The sequence below is a fragment of the Heloderma suspectum genome, chromosome 13 (assembly GCF_057233095.1).
Source record: "Heloderma suspectum isolate Gila_16-S chromosome 13, 16-S_ref, whole genome shotgun sequence".
NCBI classification, from domain to species: Eukaryota; Metazoa; Chordata; class Lepidosauria; order Squamata; family Helodermatidae; genus Heloderma; species Heloderma suspectum.
The window spans coordinates 25060263-25072492 of record NC_139470.1 but is presented as its reverse complement, the minus strand read 5'-3'; the positions used below and the strand labels follow the sequence as shown (position 1 = coordinate 25072492).

The following is a 12230-nucleotide window of genomic DNA, read 5'->3' as shown; positions in this document are numbered from 1 at the left end:
CTCTTGCTTTCTCCATGATGCAGCGAATGTTGGCGATTTGATCTCTAGTTCCTCTGCCTCTTCGAAACCCCGCTTGTACTTCCGGTAGTTCTCGGTTCGCATACTGCTGAAGCCTAGCTTGTAGGATTTTGAGCATCACCTTGCTGGCATGTGAAATGAGCGCAATTGTGCGGTAGTTTGAACACTCTTTGGCGTTGCCCTTCTTTGGAATTGGAATGTAAACTGACCTTTTCCAGTCTTGTGGCCACTGTTGAGTGTTCCAGATTTGTTGGCATATTGAATGCAGCACTTTAACAGCATCATCTTTTAGGATTTTAAATAGCTCGGCTGGAATAGTGTCATCTCCGCTAGCTTTGTTGTTACTAATGCTTCCTAAGGCCCACTTGACTTCACTCTCTAGGATGTCCGGCTCAAGTTCAGTGACCGCACTCTCATGGCTATCAGGGACATTCAGATCTTTCCTGTATAGTTCTTCTGTGTATTCTTGCCACCTCTTCTTAATCTCATCTGCTTCTGTTAGGTCCCTGCCTTCTTTGTCCTTTATCATGCCCGTCTTTGCACAAAACGTTCCCTTGAGATCTCCAATTTTCTTGAAGAGATCTCTAGTCTTTCCCATTCTGTTGTTTTCCTCGATTTCTTTGCATTGTTCATTTAAGAAGGCCTTCTTGTCTCTCCTTGCTATTCTCTGGAACTCTGCGTTCAGTTGGGTATATCTTCCCCTTTCTCCCTTGCTTTTCGCTTCCCTTCTTTCGTGAGCTACTTGTAAAGCCTCATCAGACAGCCACTTGGCTTTCTTGCATTTCTTTTTCTTTGGGACGGATTTCGTTGCTGCCTCCTGAACAATGTTACGGACCTCCGTCCATAGTTCCTCAGGCACTCTGTCTATCAGGTCTAATCCCTGAAATCTATTCCTCACCTCCACTGTATATTCATCAGGGATATGATTTAGGTCATACCTGTATGGTTTAGTGGTTTTCCCGACGTTCTTCAATTTAAGCCGAAATTTTGCAAGAAGCAGCTCATGATCTGAGCCACAGTCAGCTCCAGGTCTTGTTTTGACTGACTGTATGGAGCTTCTCCATCTTTGGCTGCAAAGGACATAATCAATCTGATTTCGATATTGACCATCTGGTGACGTCCATGTGTAGAGTCGCCTCTTGTGCTGTTGGAAAAGAGTGTTTGCTATGATCAGCGTGTTCTCTTGGCAAAACTCTATTAGCTTTTGTCCTGCTTCATTTTGTACACCAAGGCCATGCCTGCCTGTTATCCCGGTGATTTCTTGACTTCCTACTTTAGCATTCCAATCCCCTATGATGAAGAGGACATCTTTTTTTGGTGTTAGTTCTAGAAGGTGTTGTAGGTCTTCATAGAACCGATCAACCTCAGCCTCTTCGGCCTCAGTGGTTGGGGCATAGACTTGAATTACTGTGATGTTGAATGGTTTGCCTTGGATTCGTACTGAGATCATTCTATCATTTTTAAGATTGTACCCCAGTACTGCTTTTCCCACCCTTTTGTTGACTATGAGTGCTTCTCCATTTCTTCTAAGGGATTCTTGCCCACAATAGTAGATATGATGGTCACCTGAATTAAATTCGCGCATGCCTGTCCATTTTAGTTCGCTGATTCCCAAGATGTCGATGTTCAATCTTGCCATCTCATGTTTGACCACCTCCAGCTTACCTTGATTCATTGATCTGACATTCCAGGTTCCTAAACAATATTGTTCTTTACAGCATCGGATTTTCTTTTCACCGCCAGACACATCCACAGCTGAGTGTCCTTTTGGCTTTGGCCCTGCCGCTTCACTCTTTCTGGCGCTACTTGGAAATACCCTCTGCTCTTCCCCAGTAGCATATTGGACACCTTCCGACCTGAGGGGCTCATCTTCCGGCGTCATCTCTTTTAGCCTTGTGATACGTTCCATGGGGTTTTCTTGGCAAGAATACTGGAGTGGGTTGCCATTTCCTTTTCCAGTGGACCACATTTTGTCAGAACTCTCTGCCATGACCTGTCCGTCTTGGGTGGCCCTGCACGGCATAGCTTATGGCTTCACTGAGTTACACAAGCCCCTTCGCCACAACAAGGCAGTGATCCATGAAGGGGTCATATATATATATTCATATATATATTCATATATATATATATATTCATATATATATTCATATATATATATATATATATATATATGTGTGTGTACATGGAGAGGTCCGGGGGTGTGCACGCGTGGGTGTGTATGGACGTATATTAATATATTCACATATCCATGTATGTACGTGTGTGTGTGTGTGTGTGTATATATATATATATGAATATATATATATATATATATATATACATTCATATATATATATATATATACACACACACACACACACACACACGTACATACATGGATATGTGAATATATTAATATACGTACATGCACCCGCGCGCGCACGCCCCCGGACCTCTCCGTGTGCCTTCCCAGCCCAGCAGGGGGCGCCTGTCCGCGCTGCTACTCCAATACTCCCCCCCTCTCGCTTTCCCTTCAAGAAAACGTTTGCCCTTTAAAAGGCGGGAGAGGGGCGAGGGCTTCCTTTTGGAGGATGGCTCCACCCTCCAATTAGATCCGAGGACGGCCCCATTCTCTCCCCCCCCCCGCCTTCCTCCGTCGTCATTTACAAACCGCCCAATCCGCCGGGAGCGCGGAGGCGTGCTCGTTGCTGATTGGTCGCGGCGGGGCCCGGGTATAAAAGCGAGGGGCGGCGGCGGCGCTCGTCCTTTAGTTCCACGGAGGCCTCGCGAGGTAGGTGGGCGCCGCTGCTTTGGCGGGCGCCGCTCCGGGCTTCGGGCCTGGCCTGGGCCGCGGGCGGGCGGGCGCGATCCGAGCCCCCCCCGAGCCTCTTGCCCTTTCCTTCCGCAGGGAACACCGCAGTCTTTAAACCGCCGCTGCCGCTGCGCGATCCTTGGTCACCGCGATGCCCAGGGAAGACCGAGCCACGTGGAAGTCCAACTACTTCCTCAAGATCATCGTGAGTGCCCTGCGCGGCGGGCCCGGCGGCGGCGGCTCAGTTGGGGGCCAGGCCTCCTGTCCCCGCTTCAGGGAAGGATAGCGCGGCGCTGCGAGGGCTTCTCCGAGCACGTGCAGAGGGCCGGTTCCTGAAGCGTGACGTGGCGGCGGCGGTTTCGGGCAGGGTGGTTTCCCCGTCGTGCAGCTGCTGCCGGACATCACGCTGACGAAATGAGCGACAGGAATTGCTTGCGAGCGTGTGCAGAGCGCGTTTAGGAACCGGGCCGAGCCGTTGGTCCATCTGACCCTGCCCGCCCCGGGGTTAGATGGGCCAGCGGGTTGGCTCTGTTCCTCAAAGCGCTCCGTGCATGCTCAAGGAGACTCGAGGCAGTTCTTGCTGCTCATTTATTACAGTTCCTAAAATTCACTTGCTCGGTGCTGAGCTGAGCTTCTTGGCTGAGTGAGATCCCGGGACTCCTCAGTCCTACTCTGACGCTCTGAATGCTACACCACACCGTCTCTCCGTTCCTGATTATCCCAAGCTTGCTTTATTTCAGTAGTGTATGTTAGGGTGGGGCCGGAGTCCCATTGTGGTTAAATAGCTGGGAGTCAGAAATCGGTGCCAATCCATCGCAAATCATCTAGAGATCTGTCAGTACAGCCAGATCTACTTTGGGCCCACCCCTCATCTAGCCTGTTACTGTTGACACGGACTGGCAGCAGCTGTTCAGGGGTTCAGGCAGGAGTTTTTCCAGCCCTACTTGGAGATGCTAGTGATTGAACCTGGGACCCTCTGCATGCAAAGTTTTACTGCTGAACTCTATATAGTTCCTTGCTGTTTGTTACTTGCGTTTATTAACAGATGACCACCGCCATCTCAGCCAATGTATGTTCTCTCTTGCCTCATCAAAATCCTGCTTGGAGAGTAAGAAGAAAGAGTAATCTCTCTCACATGCACACCTTGCTTATAAAACACTGAAAAGCATCTAAGTACATAAAGCCAAATTTAAAAAGAAGCAGTTGAATTAACATTGAGCTTTCCTCTGCGTAACCGGCTTTCACAGCCAGCTTTGAACAGTTATATGTCTGTATGCTTTGGAGCTTATTTCTAGAATTCAAGAAGTAATAGCAACAGTGCCAGTCTGTCAGAGCATGTGCAGAGTGCTGGCCAGATAGCATTACCATATTGCGATGTCGGGGCTTGCACGATGCTCTCTGAGCATGTACGGACTGCATGTACTCCATAATGAGTGACCATAGTTGGCCCACAGATCACCAATGTAATAAATTGGCTTACCTTACAGAAGTGGTGTAAAAATTACCAACCTAATGTATATGAGGCACTGTGATCACTAAGTCATGTTATTACTATCGTGTTATTGCCTAGGATTTAGATAGTACTTTTTAAGTGTTCAAAGTGTTTTGTGTAAATTACTTTGGCAACGTTTCCTCATAGACAAGAAAGTCATGATTTTCTGTTGTGAGTTTGTTGCTTTGTAATTAAATGTTACCCTGGTTCCATATTCAGGATTTGCATCCTGTGTAAACTTAAGAATACCTGTTTACCTGCTTCTGGCTTTCTGCTGACAGTGTCTTAATATGAATTGGACATCCCTCGTAGGCATGCGTAGTAAAGACTCTGTTCTATTCTTCAGGTGTTTTGAATACAAAGAGAGTGATGAAAATTAGTTCGGGGGAGATGGATCCATTCGGGGGGGGGGTAAAGTGTTGGTGTCGATACAAGCTTGCCTTCTGGGTTCTCTTCCAAGGGTGGTGGGCAGATAATCATGGAATACACATCCCCGCTCGAATTCCCCCAGAGACCTTTTCTGCCGTAGGGCAGCTGAACCTGAAAGGCTCCGTTTTCTTTCTGTAGCAACTCTTGGATGATTATCCAAAATGCTTCATCGTCGGAGCGGACAACGTCGGCTCCAAGCAGATGCAGCAGATCCGCATGTCCTTGCGCGGGAAGGCCGTCGTCCTGATGGGGAAGAACACCATGATGCGCAAGGCAATCCGGGGACATCTGGAAAACAACCCTGCCCTGGAGAAGTGAGTGGTGCAAGGCCCCCTTGGCTTTTGTAGGGTGCCCTGTTTTGCGAAGAAGGAACTGTGCTCGTCCCTGTATCGAGCAGGAGGTTGGGGCTTCATAGCCTACAGGGACCTGTCCAAGCCTTGGTTTCCCCTTCTAGCCCAGAGCACAACAGTCAGCAAGCCAGCCCATCCTGCGACTGGAAGAAGGAGAGGAAATAAGGTCTCTCAGTTGGCCTCCAGAGGCCAAATATTTTTACAAGTTTCAGCCCCAGAGGGAATGTAGACCTGAACAGGAAAACGGTTCTCCACCCCAACCTGTACTGACAGGCGGTGGCTCCCCAGGATTTCCGGAAGCAGTCTTAGCTGACCCTTATCTCTCACAGCTGATCTGCAGTATTGTCCTACCTTAAAGGGCTGTTACAGAAATGATTGAAAGATTGTATGTGAAACATTTGCTCAGTCTACAGCTAAAGGTTCATCATTCTCTGCCTTCTGTTTTTTCTTTTAAGAAGCTGGCTTGTCCATGAGAAGCTGATAAATGGATTGCGCTCTTGTTTCTTTTAGGCTTCTGCCTCACATCCGTGGCAATGTGGGCTTTGTGTTCACCAAGGAGGATCTGACTGAAATCAGGGACATGTTGTTGGCCAACAAGGTAAATGGCAGCTGTCCTAAGGGGAAGTTGATTCTGAGAACTTGGTCCGTGGTGTATTGCGCAGCATCATGGGTTTGTGCAGGGTGGTCTCTGTTCCAAATGGTGGGTCAGCCCTGAAGTTTGTTGAGTTGCCTCGGGCAAGATACTGCTTGGCTTCTCCTGTATTAGAGTCGTTCAGGGGATACATTTTAAGGTGTTTTGTGTACTGAAAAGTTGTTAGGAATTGGCAATACTAGTAACAGTCGTGTCACAACGGGTGTCAAGAGTTCATCCCTGGAACATGAATAATAGTAAATGGGGGCTGAGCATGTATTAAGGGGTGCAGAACTTCCAGCTTCCCCAGATCGCAACACCCTGTTTCCCCCAACCACTGATTGTTTGGTGGTTTCCTGACTTTTGTGTAGTTTTTCCACCGTTCTAAAAGGTGGTTGTGCCTCTCTGAAGGTTTAGCAGTGGCAGTCCTAGCTTTAAGCCACAATATGCTGTTTTTGGCCCCACCCCTTTACTTTTGACCCTGCCCACCAAAAATGTGGGGCCCGAGAGCTTCTCCAATATGGAATTTGGCCCTTGGGCTGAAAGAGGTTCAGTACTTCTTATGTATAGGATGTCTTTTTGACAGACCATGCATCTCTGAAAGCAGCTTTGCCTCCTGAGCATGTACAAGTGTACCATGCCAGGAGGTATCTTTGAGGGGAGATTTTTGTTTTGTTTTGAAATAATCTTTTACATGGCTTTCAGTGGTGAAAAGCTGCTGGGCTTACTGGCCAATTTTCCCTGGATGTTAAGGGATTGAATTCTGATCAGGAAAGGAAAACTGTTTGAGATGACAATTTGCAGCCCTTTAACACAGCCTTTGCCTCATCTGCTCTGGTGTCTTCTGATGTTTCAGAGGAAGCAAAATTAAATCTACGTTTCTAAAAGGTGAACATTCCTTATCTCCAGTCCAGGAGGCCTTGTTGAGTTAGTGTTCTTAACGATGCCTTGACTTGAGAAATAGTCAATAATCTGAGATGGCTTCGTTTGTCACTGTGGGGATTTTAATTGAAGTTTCATTATGCGGTTAATTGTAATGTGAGAAGGTGCACTAGCTGTGAGCCATCCTAGCAGGATATAAATTTCAAAATAAAGATTACTCAAGACCCGAACTGGAACTCAAGTCTCTGTGATTGGTGGGATCCTGCACTTGCTGCTCTTTGTTGTTGTTCAGTCGTTAAGCCGTGTCCGACTCTTCGTGACCCCATGGACCATAGCATGCCAGGCCTTCCTGTCCTGCGCTCTCTCCCGGAGCGTGCTCAAGTTCTTATGCATTGCATCGGTGATGCTATCTAGCCATCTCATCCTCTGCCATCCCCTTCTCCTTTTGCCTTCAATCTTTCCCAGCATCAGGGTCTTTTCCAGTGACTTTTCTCTTCGCATTAGGTGGCCAAAATATTTGAGCTTCAGTATCTGTCCTTCCAATGAGCAGTCAGGGTTGATTTCCTTTAGGATGGACTGATTTGACCTCCTTGCAGTCCAGGGGACTCGTCTTCTCCAGCACCACAGTTCGAAAGCATCGATTCTTTGGCGCTCAGCCTTCCTTATAGTCCAGCTCTCACAGCCATACGTTACTACTGGGAAAACCATAGCTTTGATTAGACGGACCTTTGTCGGCATTGTGATGTCTCTGCTTCTTGCTGCTCTAGCAGTACTCTTAGTGGTGCAGTGCTTCCATTTGCTTGGGGAGCTTCGAAAAGAGGGCAAGTTGCATCTATCACAGTGCGACGAGAATAAACGTTGGTCTGCTTTTTCTTTTTAGGTGCCAGCTGCTGCTCGTGCTGGTGCCATTGCCCCTTGTGATGTGACAGTGCCAGCTCAAAACACCGGGCTGGGCCCTGAGAAGACCTCCTTTTTCCAGGCTTTGGGCATTACCACCAAAATCTCCAGGGGCACCATTGAAATCCTGGTGAGTGCTGAGTGAAGGGCCAGTGGGCTGCTATTCGTATCCTTGTCCTGGGCTTTTCAGACATGCAGCATTCAGTGTTCATCAGTGTAAAGTGTAAGCTCATCTGCTGGATGGTCCTTGGTCCCTCATTGTTTTATTCTGGGGGTAGTGTCCTGCTTGTGGATTTCCCATAGGCATCTGACTGGCCATTGTAGGAACAGAATGCTGGACTAGAGAGGCCTTGGTCAGATCCAGTACATTTCATCTTACATTCTGGCTGTGTTACATCTCCATTGCAGCTGATTGTTGCAAGAGCTGATGCAGCCAGATTAAAATGTCCATAACCTTGCTGGGATGTTGTAATTCTGATTTTTTTTTTAATGTGCTGACTTTTCCTCTTGTTTCTTAGAGCGATGTGCAGTTGATCAAGACTGGAGACAAAGTGGGTGCCAGCGAAGCCACCTTGCTGAACATGTTGAACATCTCCCCCTTCTCCTTCGGGCTCATCATCCAACAGGTGTTCGATAATGGCAGTATTTACAATCCTGAAGTTCTGGATATCACCGAGGAGACCCTGCATGGGCGCTTCCTGGAAGTAAGCAATGCCTCCTAAGTTGTGGGTGTGGAGTTGTGGGCCTTGCTTGCTGTGGTCTGTGTGTGCAAGAGGTGGGAGCAAAACGGTGTGCAGACAAAAGGGCAGGGCGATACGTTTATACCTCATTTGAGCCATGGCTCAATGGCAGACCACGTGATTAACAGGCATCATGTCCCCAGTCCATGTTCATCTCCAGTTCGTTTCCTAGTCCCATCTCCAGTTTAAAAAGGTTTTAGGGTGGGAGATGCAGCCCAAAACATTTGGAGGGCACTAGGTTGTTTACTCTTGAGCTAGATAAAGCAGACAATCAGATTCAGTGTAAGGTACCTTTGTTATGTGACTACACCTGGAATCCTATACCCTAGGGCCATAGGTTGGCCCTAGGTCTGCATGTGGCCCTTGGCCTTATTTTAAAATTTTTAATTTTAAAATCCCGCTGCAAGGTGTTCAGTTCAGATCTCTGGCAAGAGTGATCTGTCCCTCCCCCAGCAGCCTGAGCGAGAGAGGGAGGAGTGGTTCCAGCCCTGCCCATTGCTGGCTTCTCTTCAGCCTGCCGCCAGCATGTGACCCCCAACAGAAAAAGTCTCCCCACCCCTGCTAATACAGACATGCCTGGGAGTAAGTCCCACTGAACTCAGTAGAGCTTACTTCTGAATAGGGATTGCACTGACAAAAGTTCCGAAGTACCTTGGAAAACTTGAGTTGTGTTCGACGTAGAGATGTGTTTGCTCTTTTTAGAGTGGTGTAGTAGAATGCCAGCAGAGGCTGCGTGCCAGCTGGTGGCTTCCTAAAAGGGAGAGGCTGCGTGCCAGCTGGTGTCTTCCTAAAAGGGAGTTTCATTTCTTCAGTTGAGCCTTGGAGGGGTGGGGGGAGAGGAAGAGATGTGACTAAAACGTGTTGGAATTACCATTGTGTAGAACCTGTGAACCAGAGCTGTCACTGATGTGTTTTGTCTCCCTCAGGGTGTCCGTAATGTTGCCAGCGTTTGCCTGCAAATTGGCTACCCGACTGTTGCCTCTGTGCCTCACTCCATCATCAATGGATACAAGCGAGTCCTGGCTGTGGCTGTGGAGACTGACTACTCTTTCCCATTAGCTGAAAAGGTAATCCTGATGTTGATGATAGTCTTGAGTGTATTTATTTACAACATTTATATACCCCTCCACATCTAAACAGATTCAGAGTTCAGTGGGTAGAAGTAATTCCACTGATTCCAGCCACAATGGAGACTTGTTTTCCTGTGACTGTTTGTCTGACTCCTTTAAACCCTTAAATTTGGGTAAAGAGGCTGTTGATCTGAAACTATGATTAAAAAACAACACACAATTATTATCAATTTAACCCAAATTCTGCAGTGAGGAATAGATGATGGTGGGCATTAAGCATTTATTTTACAAAATTTGTAACACTTTTACTCTTTGACATAGTTTACCCCTCCCCATGATTTGTAAAAGCAGAATAATGTGCTATATAGGATACTAAATACCTGCCTCTGACTACTGGAAATTTTATTCAGCAATCATACCTTTGCAACCATAAGGATTAGTATCTTTTAAAAAATGTAAGTGGAAGTTCTTATGCTAGTTTCTATGCCCATTACTACATCCTCTGACAGAAGACTTGCAATGCTCAGATCTGGTTCTGTCCTGTGTTGCCTTCTATCACTCTTCAGGGCCCTTTATACCTTGTTCCTTGTCATTATAGGTCATTAGTCATTCTGCACAATTAGAAGAAATCAAGATAGCTGTGCTGATGCATGAGGGGAAAAAAACCCTTAAAATCCACAGCTGAGCAATATCTTAATGAAGACCGACCAGAATGCCACAAAAGAGTGTGCAAGCTTTAGAGTTCTCTTCATCACGCTCTGTGGTACAAAAAGCAGGGGAAGGGGGAAGAAACAAAAGTCCAAACATTAGGCCACAGGTCATGGCTATGAGGCCTGCAGTTTAGATGCAGTCTCAGATGGAAATTGCAGACTGAATGAGTCACTGGAAGGTGTTGCAGGTGTCAGGTAACTGCTAGCATTCTGGGAGAAAGTGGCAATGGCTGAGCCTCTTTTCTGAAAACATAAAAGAAGCTGTCTATAACTCAGATGTGTCTCTTGTCTTGGGCGAAACACAGGGCCCTGGGGAGGCAGAGAAGTAAAGAGAAATAGGACAGTGGTGTACTGGATAAAGTTATTTTTATTCTAAAAAGGAAATTATTTTCATCCTAAAAATGAAATTATTTTCAGGTGGTGTACTAAATAAAAAAGAAGCCTACTTACGTAGTGTTACCTAGTAGTTGGAGCATTATAGAACCCTCAAAATGCAAAGCCACTCTTCAGGTGGTATACAACCATCTTCATCTGGTGGTAGATTACTCCCTGAAGGGCTAAATTCTGTATTTTCCATGGCACATAGACAAGGTTAGCTGGTCTAGTTGGTTGCCCAAGTTCCTCTTTGAATCCTCCTGAAGCCCTAAGAAAGGGCTGCGGTTCTTCTTTGTATGCAGTTGACCTCTCTTTCTTCTGCCACAGGTGAAGGCCTTCCTGGCTGATCCCTCAGCTTTTGTGGCTGCTGCTCCTGCCGCAGCTGTGGCTGCTGCTCCTGCTGCTGCAGCACCAGCCAAGGAGGAAGCCAAGGAAGAATCGGAAGAGTCTGATGAAGACATGGGCTTTGGTCTCTTTGATTAATTGCTGGTTCAGCCCTCCTCCAGTTTGAGTAGTAAAAAATAAAAAAAACACACATTTAATTACTTCCCTACGTACCCTTGTCAGATTGTGGTTATTGGATTGCCCCAGCTGCCTTCAGGTTGGTTGCTACCCAAGAGGAGATTCAATCAATCATTTATTGTTACAGTTGATGACCAGCATGACAAACAAAAAACAACACATAAAACACATGAAATAAAATATACATAGGATGCATGAAATGAGATAAAAGAGCAAGTGTAAAATGGGGAGGACTAAGATGACAATATTACAAAGTTTATAATCATATTACGATCTCCCAGGAAGAGTATTAGACAATCTCTGAGGTCAATTACTGGTGAGTTTTGCATGCTGCAGTACAGGAGTTTGCAACGCTAAGAGGAGTGGATGCATTTGGTCAGAGAAGTGAGAAAACATGAAAGGCTTCCAATCGTCCTGACAGTTTTAATAGAGGCCCAATAAACATTTTGCGTAAGTCAGGATAGAAAGAGCAGTACAGAAGAATATGAGCCACTGATTCAACCTCTCCAGAATCACTGAAATGCTTGGTGTTCATGGTAGGGGATTTTACGATACTTTCCCTCCAGAACTGCTGAGGGAATAACACTAAAGCATGCCAGTGTAACCCCTTCATGGATTACTGCCTTGTTGTGGCGAAGGGGCTTGTGTAACTCAGTGAAGCCATAAGCTATGCCGTGCAGGGCCACCCAAGAATGACAGGTCATGGCAGAGAGTTCTGACAAAATGTGGTCCACTGGAGAAGGAAATGGCAACCCACTCCAGTATTCTTGCCAAGAAAACCCCATGGAACGTATCGCAAGGCTAAAAGAAATGACGCTGGAAGATGAGCCCTTCAGGTCGGAAGGTGTCCAATATACTACTGGAGAAGAGCAGAGGGAATTTCCAAGTAGTGCCAGAAAGAGTGAAGAGGCTGGGCCAAAGCTGAAAGGACACTCAGCTGTGGATGTGTCTGGTGGTGAAAAGTAAGTCCGATGCTTCAAAGAACAATACTGTTTAGGAACCTGGAATGTCAGATCAATGAATCAAGGTAAGCTGGAGGTGGTCAAACATGAGATGGCAAGATTGAACATTGACATCTTGGGAATCAGCGAACTAAAATGGACAAGCGGGCGAATTTAATTCAGGTGACCATATCTACTACTGTGGGCAAGAATCCCTTAGAAGAAATGGAGTAGCACTCACAGTCAACAAAAGGGTGGGAAAAGCAGTACTGGGGTACAATCTCAAAAATGACACTGATCTTGGTACGAATCCAAGGCAAACCATTCAACATCACAGTAATTCAAGTCTATGCCCCAGCCACTGAGGCTGAAGAAGCTGAGG

At 46.6% G+C, this 12230-nt stretch overlaps 1 protein-coding gene across 1 annotated transcript; it reads left to right on the top strand.

Moving 5' to 3' along the window:
- The first annotated feature begins 2759 nt into the window (after window positions 1-2759).
- On the top strand, window positions 2760-10938 carry RPLP0 (ribosomal protein lateral stalk subunit P0). Its single transcript, XM_084820493.1, has 8 exons — window positions 2760-2788; window positions 2906-3014; window positions 4869-5044; window positions 5591-5678; window positions 7474-7620; window positions 8009-8194; window positions 9157-9297; window positions 10713-10938. Exons 2-8 carry the CDS (start codon window positions 2961-2963, stop codon window positions 10866-10868), a joined length of 948 nt encoding a protein of 315 aa, XP_084676619.1. The 5' UTR covers window positions 2760-2788; window positions 2906-2960; the 3' UTR covers window positions 10869-10938.
- Window positions 10939-12230: the final 1292 nt, after the last annotated feature.